Source organism: Tenrec ecaudatus, chromosome 8 (genome assembly GCF_050624435.1).
Source record: "Tenrec ecaudatus isolate mTenEca1 chromosome 8, mTenEca1.hap1, whole genome shotgun sequence".
NCBI lineage: Eukaryota > Metazoa > Chordata > Mammalia > Afrosoricida > Tenrecidae > Tenrec > Tenrec ecaudatus.
In genome coordinates, this window is record NC_134537.1 from 47,682,342 (window position 1) to 47,697,857 (window position 15,516).

The 15,516-nt window shown below is 39.1% G+C and overlaps 1 protein-coding gene across 3 annotated transcripts in view; it reads left to right on the plus strand.

Moving 5' to 3' along the window:
* The window catches only part of GSK3B (glycogen synthase kinase 3 beta), a 200,675-nt gene that overhangs the window by 49,299 nt on the left and 135,860 nt on the right, over positions 1 to 15,516 (plus strand). For all 3 annotated transcript variants that reach the window (XM_075556365.1, XM_075556363.1, XM_075556364.1), the window contains exon 2: positions 13,503 to 13,696. In XM_075556365.1, coding sequence (XP_075412480.1) covers positions 13,503 to 13,696 — 194 coding nt within the window. The remainder of the gene's footprint in view (positions 1 to 13,502; positions 13,697 to 15,516) is intronic.

Consider the following 15,516-nt stretch of genomic DNA (forward strand, 5'->3'; position numbering starts at 1 on the left):
TGTAAAAATGGAGATGACCACATCACATAACAAAATGGAGGATAACATTGCAGAGAAAGGAAATTTAAGAAAACTTAATTGTGCCATGAGGAATCACTGCATGGACCTAGAGGAAGTTAGTTGGTTGAGCAGAGCAAGGGGATACTGTGTGTGCGGTGTTGTATGCTTTCACCATACTTAGCAGTTTATATGCTGAGCAAGTCACCTGGGGCTCTGGATTATATAAAGAAGAACACTACATCAGGATTTGAAAGAGGCTCATTGACAACCTGTGACATGCAGATGACACAACTTTACTTGCTGGAAACAAAGAAGGTTTAACTAATGTACCAAACCATCTTCTGGATTACACCTTAATGTAAAGTGGGGGCGAGGGGGGGGGGAGATTCCTTGCAGCTGGACCAATAGACAATGTAATAATAAATGGAGAAAAAATTGGAGTTGTTAAAGGACTTTATTTTACTTGGGTTCACAATCAGTATTCATGTAAACAGCAGTCTGCTGCATACAACCTCCTTAAAATTTTAAGCAGCAAAGATGTAACTTTGAGGACTAATGTGTGCTTGACCCAAGAAATGGTCTTTTCAGTCACCTCATATGCCTATAAACCTGGGCAACAAGAGCAGCCAATCCACAGAGAACATATGGCCGGCCCCACTATGAGACAAGACATCCCTCACTGACCTATAGCCCTACAGGGACAACACTGGAGACACAGTGTGGGAATTGCACCCGATCGGATCCCACCACACTGAGGCAAAACACTAAGGTGTGCAACAGAACAGCAAAGGGAACAGATCAACGAGGTCCCCAGGGAATACCAAAAATAGACTTGGGGGCCAGGGCTTGGCACCTCATCAGACTCGACTGGAAAACACTCCTAAAGGCCAAAAACAGTCCTTGAACTAACTACAAGCGTTTGTTTTGGTTTTGTTGTTGTTTGTCATTGGCTTTTTGTTGTTGAAGTTGTTTTGTTTTCTTTTATTGCTTTGTTTTGCTCTGTCTTGTTTTTGTGCATGTTATTACCTCCACAGGTCTGTCTAAATAAGATAGGCTGGATGAACAATCTGGAGGAGAAACAACGGGACCGATAGTTCTGGGGGAACATGGGAGAGGGGAAGATGGGGGAAAGGAAGTAGTGTTAGAAAACCCAGGGACAAGGGAACAAGTGATCCAAATCAATGGTGAGGAGGGTGTAGGAGGCCTGGTAGGGCGTGATCAAAGGTAATGTGATTGAGAGGAATTATTGTAAAGCAAATAAAGGCTGAGCATGATAGTTGAACAAGAGGAAAGTAAAATCAAATAGAGAAGAGAGCTAGGAGGCAAAAGACATTTATAGAGATCTAAATAAAGGCATGTACATATGTAAATATATTTATATAGAGGATGGGGAAATAGATTTATGTGCATATATTTATAGGTTTAGTATTAAGGTAGCAGATGGACATTGGGCCTCCATTCAAGTACTCCTTCAAGGAAAGAATACTTTGTTCTGTTAAACGGGCATTCCATGATGCTTACCTTCCCAACACAATTGCTGAAGACAGTGGGTGCATAAGGAAATGTGGTGAAAAAAGCTTATGGTGTCGGCTATCAAAAGATACAGTGTCTGGGGTCTTAAAGGCTTGAAGGTAAACAAATGTCCATCTAGCTCAGAAGCAACAAAGCCCACATGGAAGAAGCACACCAGCTTGTGTGATCATGAGGTATCGAAGGGATCAGGTATCAGGCATCAAAGAACAAAAACTCTTATCATTGTGAATGATGGGGAGTGCAGAGTGGGGACCCAAAGCCCATCTGTAGGCAACTGGACATCCCCTTACAGAAGGGTCCTGGGAAGGAGCCAGTCAGGGTACAGTGTAGCAACAATAAAATATACAACTTTCCTCTAGTTCCTTAATGCTTCCTCTCCTACCACTATCATGATCCCAATTCTATCTTACAAATCTGGCTAGACAAGAGGATGTACACTGATACAGATAGGAACTGGAAGCACAGGGAATCCAGGACAGATGTTCCCTTCAGGACCATTGGTGAGAGTGGCTAGACTAGGAGGGTGGAGGGATGATGGGGTAGAGAGGGGGAACTGATTACAAGGATCTACATATAACCTCCTCCCTGGGGGACGGACAACAGAAACAATGGGTGAAGGGAAAAAATGAGCTGATGCCAGGAGCATAAGTGGAGAGCAAATGTTTTGAAAATGATGAGGGTAATGAATGTACAAATATGCTTTATTCAATTGATGTATTGTGGATTGTGATAAGAGTTGTGTGAGCCCCCAATAAAATGATTAAAAAACACACAACCAAAACCTGGGCAACAAAAAAAGGAAATCCAATGTAGAATTTAGGCCTTTGGTGTGTTAGAGAAGAATATTAAATGTACCATGGGTGGCCAGAAAAAGGGACAAATCTGTCTTGAAGGAAATACAACCAGAATGTCCCTTAGAAGCAAAGATGGCACGTTTGTCTCATATACTTTGGATATGTTATCAGGGTCCACTAGTCCCTGGAGAAGGACATCATGCTGGTTGAAGTAGAGGGTCAGCAATAAAGAGAATCCATTCGAGATGGATTGCCACAGTTGCTGTAGCAACAATTGTGAGGGTGGCACAAGACGAGGCAGTGTTTTGCTCAGTTGAACATAAGGTTGCTGTGAGTTTGAACGGTACCGATGTGACGGTGCTCAACAGCAACAATTTTATTTACTTGTTTTTGCCAGTACCTTCAGTACAACTTGATCTTTTTCTTCAGAGCAGTTGATTTTTGATCCGATGCTACCTATGGAGATGGTAGAACATCAGTTCTTTTTGCTGTAGTGACTAGCTGTATTCCTACCTTCCTTTTTTTGGATGCTTCATGTGCCAATCCATTTTTTTGCCCAAGGAATCCTTCAATATTGAAGCTATCTGATGCTTGAATTTTTCTTCAATTCCTTAAGCATTTTGAGCTGCCGCCAGATCCCAGCCATGATATTTTCAGACCCCTCATATGCATAGTAAACATGGACAAGGTCTGCCTGAAGAATAATGGATATATATTTGAATTATGGTGTTGGCAAAGAAGAATAGACTACAAGAAAAATTAACATCTATTTTAGTAATAAAGACAGAACATTCTTTGAAAGCAAAGGTGATAACCTTTTGTACATAAGACATTGTGAGGGACCAGCCCCTCAAGAAAGGACATGCTTTTTGATAAAACGGAGAATCTGTTAACTTTGCAGTTCAAACCCACTGGCCATGAGAATGATGAAGCTATAAAAATATACCGTTTCTGAAACCACATATATCATAGAGTCAGTCTCTGAGTTAGAATTGACTTAATGCCTGTGGATTTTAAAGTGGCGAGCCAGCAAAAAAAGAGGAAGAACTTCTGTTAAATGGATTGATATAGTGGCAGTAACAGTGGGCACAGGAATGGCAACAATTTGAGGATGGCACAGGCCTCGGCAGTGTTCTCCTGTGAATAGAGTCACTGTCAGGTGGAATCTACCAGGCACTAGACAGCATTTAACAATAGCATTTTATTTACTGTGGCAAACTTTAAAGAGAAAACTTGTAGAACTGTTAAAAGAGGTATAATCTCTGTTATAGCAGTTTAACAGACTATTACTACTGGCATCCCCCTCCTCCCTCGAATTTGAATGGAAAAACCTTAGCTTATAAACAGATTTTGTTCTAAAAGTTTAACAGTTGTTTTTGGATTTAGAACATATTTTTCCTTAGAAAGTATCTAAATATTGGTTAGTTTCCCAGGCTTTCCTACAAAAGCACAATTGAGCAGTAATTAGATAAAATATCTCACATTCACTGTGGCAAATACTTGAAAATAATAATATGGCAAAACAACTAGTAATGAAATGTAGTAGTTCCCTAATAATGGATTTTGAAAACCCTGAATGCAGGTGCTTGGCTGATATGGGGATTGAATCAGGGGAAGGTAAGGAGAAGCGTGGAAAGGCTGATGGGCCTCTCTGGGTAACTTCAGGGACTTTGAAGATTGATAGCACTGACTTCACGTTCTCTTGGTACTGATAGAGCACACAGGTGCTTATCTTTGGCTTACCAGCTGTGGTTAAGCTTTCTTCCTTATTTTTTTTTAAAAAACCTCTTGATGAAATGAAGAGAATGGGGGAGGACAGGGAAAGGAAAGTTGTACCTAAGAAGTAAGTTTGAAGAATAGCTTGAAGTGAATTTACTTGCCACAGAATAATGCAAGTTTAAGGAAGTGGGCAAGAGCCTTTTCTAGGGTAGAGAAGGTGATGGAAAATGTGCTGGGTTAGAATCTCTACTGGTCAGTTAGGGGGTATAGAATAGTTTGGAAACTTTAAAACTGGGAGTGTAGCGGGAGGGAGTGTATTTTTGGCATTTATGTTAAATTGGTATTTCAGAATTAAATTTTCAAAACTTGATTCAGTAACACCACTTACATACTTAGTTTTTATATACAGTAGGCTAGTTTTCGTCAATAAATTCAGTTATTATTAAGCAAAAGAATTCTGTCTTCTTTGTATTTATGAAAAACAAAATATTGCATGCCAGTCAAATCAACAGGACACTCAAGAACTATTGTGTGATGTGGAGGGATTTAGTCTTTTTTATATTCCTCTTTTTTATTGATTAGAAAAACCATGCCTCTGCTTTTTCAGTACCCAGTGTATTTCTTAGTTGGAATCAGTCAACTAGTTAAATATATACATATATAAAAAACTGAAAATGTTCTTTATTTGCCTGCGAAAGTTAGCTGTCAGGCAGGGAATTCTGTCTTTGTAATCTGATAAGTCTGTTCAGGCATTTGACATTCCTGTTATTAGTTAACTGGTTCGCTTTTCCTCAGGGAAATTCCAGCACTCCTTTACTCACTTTAGGTGATTTATTTGTCTCATAGGTAGCCTTGACTGGCAAAAAGGAAGCACTTGTATTATAAAAGATACTTTTACACTTTATAATTTTAAAATATGGAGACAATTACTTAAATATGTCATTGGAATGAGTTACTTTTATGGGCTTATTTTGGAATATAAATGGTTCTATTTATTTCCATATATATGGGTATTGGAAAATGTACTAAACTTGGGAATTAGATGACCCGGGTTGTAGGGTTGTAATTTTGAATATCACTGTATAAAATTTCACTTGCCTCTTAGCTTCAGTTCTCGCCTGTAGGATATAGTCATTTTGACCAGAATGGACTATTGTTGCGTGGGTAAATTGAGATAATGGATATAGACTTATTTTGTAAGCTGTTAAGTGCTTCTGTAAATGCTCTGATGATGCTGCCTGCTGATCAGGGCTGGTCCTCAAGGAAATGGTCAAATAGGTGACTGTTTGCTTCAGAGTCTCCATGGTATTTGGGAGAGTGATTATAGACAGGATGAGTGCTTTAGTGACTTTCAGACTTTAAATATTTTCCAATGTATAGTGGAAACTTGTAGGAAGTTTTTCACTTACGAATGAACACATATTTTACAACCTCCTGTGTGTGGAGGATAGGAGCCCCAGTGGCTTAGTGGTTTAGCTGTTAAGCTGCTAAGCAGTTTGAAACCACCAGCCGTTCCACAGGAGGAGGAGGAGGAGGGGGGGGGGGAGGCTTTCTACTCTGACCAAGAATTGCAGCCTTGGCAACCCCCGTGATCATTCCACCCTGTCCTATAGGGTTGCAGTGAGTCGAAATCAACTCAATGGCTTGTGAGTGTTTTGTTTGGGTGAACAGGTGCAAGATATCTTCCTTACCTGTAAAAAATGTGCAATACTTAATGCTTGCTACCTCCCTGGATCAGGTGTTGGTTGTTAAAAATTGTCTTTGGTCAAGCATATTGGGTCATTCTAGAGTAAGTAGTTGTCTTCTGGAGGAATCAAATCCTGCTTATTCTTTGGCAGTGTCTGGAATTTAGCAGCCATTTTTTAGTTTAATAACCTCTGTGTAAATATGTGTGTAGATTGCTATGTTGTCTTAAGGAAAAGCAGTTTGGTTATGGGAGGGAGAATAACTTCAAGGATGTCAGAGGAAAGTAGGATTGAGGGAGCTGCTGTGGTTACCAGGGTGGGGTGGGGTTGAGTTGTTGGCAAGCAGTATGACAACCTGGTAGCCTTTCCTCTTCAAGAAAATGTAAATGTACTGTTCAGTCTCATTTTGAAAATATTTCAAGTGAGGGCTTAATACGAAGTGAAATGTTTAGTCTTTTGGGGTTTGATTTTATTCCAGTTCATTGGAGTTTTTTAAAAAAGGAAAATATGCTTGATAATAATTCATATTTCATTAGTCAATAATATGTTAAGTTCAAATGTTTGAAACTTACCATGGGTCATCTGACTTTGGGAGTACAATAAATTTTGAATTTCAAAAGAAGATGATGCTATTGAGCCATTGAGAATTAATTCCAGAAGACTTGGGGTTTTGTGAGGTAAACATTTGGGTAGCCAATGGATGTTAGCAACTTCTGTAAAATGTTTGTGTTTTGTCAAAAAATAGAAAGTAGATTTTAGGGCCATAACATGTGTACTATATTTTTATGTGATAATTATTTACCCTCATTGGCATTGACTCACAATAGGCCTGAGTACAACAAATTAAATGGTGCCAGGTCCTGTATTCCCTTCATAATTTGTTCATATACTTGAGTCTTGTAATTTGAATGTCTTCCAAAGTAAAGGGCTCATTCTCAAGTACATATTAGACAATACACTGTTATGATCCAATAGCCTCCTTTCAGAAGTTGATAACTAGCGCTTTCTTCCTACTCTGTTAGAATCTGGAGGCACTCTCTTAAAACTTAACCACCATAAGTGACTTTGTTGGGCTTTGAAATAGCAATAACATACCTTTCACACAAGTGACCGCACTATAACAAACTGGTAGACATGTGGTGAGGTATCTTTAGGACAGTCTTAAACAAAGTCCTGTAGTAGGTCACAGGTTTTAGAGTAAATGGACAGGTGTGGACCCATTGAGTATTCTTTTTGTAAAGGGTTATATATATTAGGCAAATTATGAGACTTTTGAATACTGTAGTACAGTGATAACTCAGTTGTAGATAGTTTCCGCTACTCCTAACAGCAAAATTTGAAGAGAAAAAATCTGCTCAGGTGTTTGTAACTTTGCTTGATAGTCGAACCATAAATCCGACTTGAAAACTTTCATGGCCCGAGAGGTAGTCATCCGTCATGTCTCACCGTGGACACAAAGGGGTGACCATACTTCAGACCATGCACTGCTCTGACTCAGACAACATGGCGTCCTTTTGTTAGTGCAAAGAAAGTTTTTCCAGCAATAAAGCTAAGAGGAAAACTATGAGAACCACAATAGAGTTAAAGGAAGAAATCACTGCAAAATTTGAATCAGGTCGCTGCTTGTCTGATTTGGTGGTCGAATACAACATGGTTAAGTCAACATTGTCAACATTTTGGGGGGAAATGTGATTAAAGCAGATATGTTGCGCAAGGTGTGAAATTGTTAACCACAAAACAAACAACCCAGACCTGCAAAGAGGTTGAAAAGTTACTGTTATTTGGGTAAATCAGAAACAAACTTGACAGTGATCGTATATCTATATGCGAAAAGGCCAAAGGCTTCCATGGTGATTTGAAGTTCTGGAAAAATGAATTTATAAGTGTAAGTTTGGGGTATCAGAACCAATTATTTGGTTTTCTGAACCAATTATTTGGTTTTCCATTATTTCTTATGGGAAAAATATGTTCAGTTCTTGAACTTTTCGATGTTCGAACATGCATTTGCAATGAACTGAGTTTGACAACCGACGTATCACTATATTTCCCATGTGCTCCATCACAGAGTTTTGTTTTGAAAAAACCAAACAACTCTATTCTAATTCTCAAAATATATGAACTGGTTCTGTGTAAGAATCATTTGGGGATGTCTAATAAAAGTATAATCTGAGTCCCACTGCAGACCTTCTGAATCCATGTCTGGGTTGTGCTTCTAGAATCTTCAAATTTCGTAAATTCCCCAGATAATTCTAATGCCTATTGTAAGAGGTGCATGTAAACCTGAAAGGATTACACAAATGTAAGGAATATATTCAACTTCAGTCCATTTGTGCAAATTAAAGTTCTGAACTCTGAGTTTTTTCCTGCCCAGTTCTTACCTGTTACCTAGTGATGGCCCAAAGAAACAGAAATATTTGAAAAAGGATTACAAAACAGAGTACTTTTAACAACCCCATCCCCCCCCCCCCAAATACATATGTGGCAAACTAGTGCCTCTGCTTTAACTGCTTGTCACCAGGGTCGCAGTGAATCTTCCATTCTGCCAGGCCACCTGTAAAAGCCTTTTTATGTTTGTGTCATGAAAGACTTGTGTCTGACCAATAGTAAGCATGGGAAGAAGCAAAAACACTACTTACTTAAGTTTATAGTGAACAGACAACTCCCAGGTCCTAACGGTTTTTCTGCTTGAATGATTCTTACATAAATTGAGCAAACATTTGCCGAGCCACCTGCTTTGTGCTGAGCCATGTGTTAATCAGCACTAGGGAAATGTCAATGATTCAGATGATCTCGGGCTTCCTAAGTCAAGTGTGGAGCTCAGGTTCTTTATGATCGCAGAACACTGTGATAAGCAGCGTGGTGAGTGGAAGTGAAGAGCACAGTGGTGAAAGAAGGTGATCAGTCGTCTTCTTTGCTGTTCCCACTGCCAATACTTCTAGCGCAGAGAAACGAGAGCTTACTGAGCACTCACTGTGGCATGCAATTTAAAAAGTATTTATCACAACAACCCATTAAAGTAGCAGCTATTTCTGTTTTATAGATAATAAGTGGTAGAACTGAGCCCTAGTGGGAGAAAGATAGGATACGGTGCCTCTGCACGGATTTATGGCCTTGGAAACCCTTTGGGACTGTTCTGCTCTTATAGGGTTTGCTGTGAGTTGTGAGTTGACGCAATAGCTGTGGGTGCTTTAAAGGTGGTAGAGCATGTGATGCAAGCCTTGGTTTGACTGCATACATCATATTCTTTCCATTACACTGTTATACCTCTCTTTAAAGATAGACTATTATCTTTTTATCTTTTGTTCTCTAAAGAACTAAATGATTGTTCACCCCATGTCATGCGATTGGAAAGGTAGTCTTACTGTGCTGACAAGGAGGCTGGAGTCCATTCTGTTGTCTCTGTCCTCAGGCACCTTGCCTTTTCCACTTCTAGAAGTGATGCCCAGATAAGCATCTCCAAAAGATGATGCCCTGTGCGATTTGCCCCTTTCTATTCCCCTCTTTTGCGTATTCTTTTCGTATCGGAAAGAGATGAATAGTGTCTGAAGGAAAAGGCTGTCAGAATGAATTTCATTCCATCAGGTTATGTAGAAACTTCTCTGCTGTTGATCATTGGGGATGGTTTGATTCAGCTGCTTGGTAGGTGTTCCATTTGTGTCTTTCTTGGTGGTCGCATCCGGGGTCTGTGAACTCTGGCTTGAGCTTTCTCATCAGAGAGCTTCTAATTCATGACATGATTAAGTTCATTTTAGAATTGTCTCTTCTTTGGGTTTCTGTTTCTTTTCCTAATTTATTTTCACAATGTTTGCATGTTTTAAGCAATTTCTTCTTCTGGGAAGACATCTTGCATTAGAAGTTCCTTAGTCAGTTACCTAGATAAAGAATTGGTACATTTTAATTCAAAACCTGAAAATTGGACAGTGGCCAAGAGTTTTTCTTTTGACAGTCTTAATTATGTTGAAAATATGGTTCTTTCTCATTTGAGTACTCTGTATAAATGCTCTTTTCAATAGAGTGCTTTCTTTTGCTATTGAATATTGATTAAAAATGGTTAATTTTTTTGTGATAGGAAGGGCTATTTTTCAGCCATATATTGTTAAGTAGAGAACGTGGTTGGAAATGCTTTGTATCTCAGTCATGGCACAGATGGGTATACTGGTTTCTCTCAGGCCTTTGTTGCAGACTTTGAACTCTCTGTTCTATCTGCAAGGAGAGTTTCTGTGTTTGAATTCTAAAGGAGGGTTTTAGAGATGCAGTCATTATGGACTCAGGACCCCATGGCACATTTACAAGTGGATGTCCTGAATTAATGACAAGATGTTGTATGATTTGTGTCATTGAAAAAACCCAAACCAGTTGTCAAGTTGATTCAGGAGTTCTCAAGGTTGTTGTGCCTTTTTGGGAAATTGCCAGGCTTCTCATTCAAGGTGCCTCTGGGTAGATTTAAACCAACCTTTCAATTAGTGGTCAAGTGCTTAATAATTTGCACCACTCAAACTCAAAGCCAGACTCGTTGCCATCAAATTGGTTCAGTGACCCTATAATACAGAGTAGAAATTGCCCCTGTGGGTTTCTCAGGCTGTAAATTTTTCTCAGTAGGAATATTTCTCATGCAGAACGGTTTGTGACTTTGAACTGATGACCTTGTGTTTAGCAGCCCAACTCTTAACCTACTACGCCACCAGAGCCACTTGGACTCCTATAGTGTGGCTTATTAATATGCAATACAAGCTTCTCAGGAGAACTGTGTGTCAGATACTTTTTCCCCTCACTTCTGGACCTTATTAAGAACAAGGCTCTTCAAGAAAAGAAGCATTAAATTGCATGGCCACCGTACCTGTACGCTGAACTTGGAGACTTCTCGTTCATATAAATTAGGATGTCAGTGTTAAATAGCCCTTAAACTTGAACATTCCCTAAATGACCTTTTGGTTTGGGGAAGCTCACTCCACACTTGGGATGTGTATCTTGTCACAGTGTTGTTAAATTTGTTCATCTGAGGATTGATCAGAGGTGAGGCATGCCTTCAGAAGACCTCAAAAAATGTGACCACAAGATGTTGCTTACAGGTACAAACCTGTTTGTGAGTTGAGAGTTGAACTGCATGTATCATTTTAGGAAATGCTTAAATTTCCAAAAACTTTCTTAAAAATAATATTTTCCACTGAACCTTCTGTTCAGAGTGGTGGTTCTATGGTCTTTCATCTTGTTATTGCTTTATCAAGATTCTCTTGTGGTTTCTATATTTAAGATTCATCTTTCTGTGTAAAGGGTAGGCAATTTGTTTCTATGTTATAACTGTAGTAGGAAATTAATATCTCCTGAATGGATTCTAGTTGTAATGGAGGCCCCAGAATTCTCCTAGCCCGAGGGGACGTGGAGCTGAGCTGGTCGCACTGCTTTGCTGTTGTTTTTACTCCACTCTGTACCCAAGAGACAATAGCTTTGTTGTGCAGCTCAACTTTGTAATGGCTAGTGCTGTTTAGTAGGGGATTTAGTTTGTACCATGAGAAATTTATAGAATTAGGCAAAAACTCAACAAACTCATTGTCACCAAGTCACTTCTGACTAACAGGGACCCTGTAAGACAGAGTTAGAACTGCTCCTGTGAGTTTCCGAGACTTTAACTCTTCATGAGTTAAACTTTTGATGCCTTCTCTTTCTCAGATGGGAGTTGTAGCCCAACACATCTCCTATTGTGCCACCGGGGCTCCTTGGGCAAAATGGGAATTAAAAGAAACAACCAATTTTAATAGATAATCTGGTCTCTTGAAAGCAATATTTCAATATACTGCTCTATTGCTATCGTCCAAACTTAATCCCTTACTAGTAGCAAATGTTAAATTATTTGGCTATCACTGAATAAAGTGCTTTAAATTTTTACTTATTTTTTTATGTCTTTGCCAAAGTATACTTGGAAATAGGTTTTCTTGTGTTTTGCTTTTAACAAGTGAATAGTCCAGACCTGAAAACTATGAGTGTATATTTATTCTCTTGTATTTTATTATTCTGGAGCTGATTATTTGGATTTATGTTGTCGGAATTTCTATTATCTGCCTGTTGGGGGTAAATAATATATAAAGTTACTCTTCAGCTGTAATAGCAAACTTGTAAAATTTAGTGGAGTTACCATGAAGCAAGTGTAAAGAACTCTGCTATCTAGAACTTTAGCCTTACTTTTGCTACCTTTGCAGAATGTAAATCCTAATAGTCATATCTGCCTACACTTATCAGAGGTACTAGGTTATGTGAAACATGAATCGCAGAGTGCTTTGTAAACAGGAATTTTGTACAGCTGGTGTTTTATTGCTACGTCAGCAGTGCCAAATGATGACATGCTTCTCCTGGGCACACGGGCTGCTGACTGCTCCAGGCGCTCCGGGTGCTTTGCCCAGTCATCGTCTCTGGCATTGTCCTGCCTTTCTTTGCAGCTCTGCTTTTTCACATCCCTAATGGAGAGTAGGCTGACGAGTTTCCTGATTTCTGGGTCAAAAATCCAGAAAGTTTGCAGCTGAAAGCCTGAGAACTATTGTTCTTAGTATGACTAAACTTTCATTTTAGTAGGGAATAGTTAGTTCTAATAGTTGTAAGCTGTTTCTTTAACTATTAGAGATGGAAACAAATCCTTGAATGTCTGCTCAGAGAATCATCTTAGTGTATAAGGCAGTAAAATGAGTTGAAAGGCAGGCTTCAAGAATGTCCTTCTGCATGTAATAGCATGTGCTTATCTTCCTACTCTGCTTTTAATATTTCAGCAGAAGTAGTTCATTTGTGCCTTTTCTAATTTGAAAACTACAATGCTTGGATTGTGGTTCTCAGGCATAATAGTTGAGGAGAAAGATAAAAGTTTTTATTCCCTAAAGATTTACAAAGTCATACACTGAAGCATGAACTCACTGAGGTTTGAATTCAAGCAGGTGCGCTTGAACTGCTGACTGTGTGGTTAGCAGCCCAACATGGAACCAGTTATGCTACCAGGATTCCTTTGTGATGTGGAGAAGTAAAAATTCAAAGCCTTCTATTCCTTTTTTTTTTTTTTTTTGCCTTCCCTTCCTAAAAGCAGAATGGTCTGAATAGACCATTGGCTTATTTATAAGCATTCAGTTGTACATATTTTATTTACAAGTAAAATAAGGAGGCTTTTAGGAAAGAATTAGGGCTCTCAGAGTTGGACAGAAAGAATTCAAACCTGACTGAGTTCACCCTTCACTATATAACTTTGGGAAATTTTTAATGTGCTTCTATTTGGTTTTAATATGAGAACAGTTACCTATTTCATGAGGTGATTATTTGAATTAAATGAAGTCATGTAATGATGTAAATTACTAAGCATGGTGCCAAGTCTACACCAAACTGGACCCTCTGCTGTCAAGTCCATTCTGACTCATGGTGACTGTAGACAGAAAAGAACTACTCCCTAAGGTTTCCGAGACCGCGTGTCTTGATGGCTGCAGCTACCCTATCTTTGACTTACAGTGTGGCTAGGGTTTGCATCACCCACTCGAGGTAAACAGCTGAATGCTTGATGCACTGAGTCACCAGGATTCTTTACTGGGTCTATAGCATGATTGAACTAATGGCAGTTTAAATCATATTTTATAATTGTAACAATGACAGATAACGAACTAAATGAGCATTTTAAAATAATACAGTTTGTGTTGTATATTTTGGTTTAATTATTTCCAGTTTAATTTTTGGTTTAATTTTTCTTGGTTTAATTATGTCTAGTTCTCATTTTTAAAATCTCTTGTTCTTTAATTTTTTTTTTTAGGAGATAAGGATGGCAGTAAGGTGACCACAGTGGTGGCAACTCCTGGGCAGGGTCCAGACAGGCCGCAAGAAGTCAGCTACACAGACACTAAGGTGATTGGAAATGGGTCGTTTGGTGTGGTATATCAAGCCAAACTTTGTGATTCAGGAGAACTGGTTGCCATCAAGAAAGTATTGCAGGACAAGAGATTTAAGGTAAGACCTCTGTAATATCATGTGTTTTGTTTCTTTTGTAATAAATGAGTATTTTTTCATTTGTTTCATTTTTTCTGTCCATTTCCTGCTCTGATTGTTTGTTTAGCTCAGCTGCTATATTGACTTTATCAAAATAGTGTATTTTATAGATGGAAAAGTTACTAAAGGTTGCAATATTATTTTGTGACTACTTTTGAGATAGATCTATGTGTTTATAATTCCATGAAAGGTAGATTAAAAGTTCATAATTTATGCTTTAAAAAAGACACCTCTCCCTTCCTTAGGCCCCACTGGTGTCGGAGACCAGGGAGACACTGTCATAAGGTGTGAACGCTTGATGTAGTGGACTCTACTTCCTTCCTTGAGAAATTTTCTCTTAGTTTGTGATGTAACACATGTCTTTCCTCCACGCATAATTGTGATCTTTCTTTGCTATCTCATTTTGTGTCTCCCCCTCCCTGTTTCATTCAGCAGTACACAAAGTTCAGGTCTTGTCATTTATTTTTGTTTCTTACATCACCCTCCTGTGAGGCACTGTGCGTGGAATCTAGATGCCATTTCTGTTGTGGTATGAGTGGAGGGAGCCAGGAGACTTAGGCTCTGTCTGGTTTGCTATTAACAAGCTATGTAGTCTTGGGTATGGTATTTACACTTACATTTGTTTCTTATCGCCACGATCTGGACAGTTCCATCCTCTCATCCATCAACATTTTATTTGAGAGTCTCTGCTAAACAGTAAAGGCTATACAATGTAACAAGTGATCACTGTGCTGAAATAGCACACCTCTGGCAATATAAAGTTGTTATTTAAACATTGTTACATTTTTCCAGTTCTCACCTCTGCTTCAAAGTGCCCACTGAATGTTTTACTGTTTCCTCAAATTGACAAGACCTCACATTTTTGTGTTCATTTGCAGACCTTTGGATTTGCCTCCTCTTTCTAATGGTTTATCATTCACCTTGGTATTGAAATTGTTTCTCTTTCATCGCTTACATTCAGTCACTGTCAACATTTTAAAAAATTCCTTTTTCATCCTCTTGTTGGCTTCACTTTTCCACTCTTACCATTATTACTCTTGTAAGCCCGTTGTCATTATTTGTCTTAAATCACCAGTAAGCCTCTACTTCTGACCTTCTCTCTTCCAATTCCTTTTGAATACCAACATTAGAATAATCTCACCACATTCTGCTTGGTTATGTCACTCATCCTTTGCACATAAATCTTCTGTGGTTCTTATAGTGTAGAAAAATAGCATCTGTTTTGTTGGGTTGGACGTTTAGAAGCTTCCATGAAAAAACACCCTTCAAACTCTGTGCCACCAAGTCCATGCTAAGACAAAGTGAAACTCACCTTCTGAGTTTTTGAGATGAACTCCTTACTGGAGTAGAAAACACTGTCTTTCTCTCTTGGAGTAGCTTATGGTTTCAAACTTTGCAGGCTTTGAAGTTAGCAGCCTTATCATCAAATTCTCAGCTTTCCAAACTTTGAAGTACGCTGGTTTTTGTGGTCTCTCTGGGAGCTCTGGTGGTACAGTGGTTAAGCGCTTGGCTGCAAAAGAGTCAGTAGTTCAAACTCACCAGCCACTGCCGGGGAGAAAGCACATGGCAGTCTGCTCCTGGCACCATTAGCCCTGTGGGGATGAGTCCTCCTCTGTCCTGTAGGGTCACTGTCAGAGTCACATAGACGGCCGTGGGTTAGGGTCTCTGTTTATGCGCCCTCTCCTCTACCACATCTATGTTCCTGCTCTCGAAATCCCTTGATGTTTAAAGACCCAGATCAAATTTTTCCTCTCTGAAATGACCTTCACAATTCCAAGCCA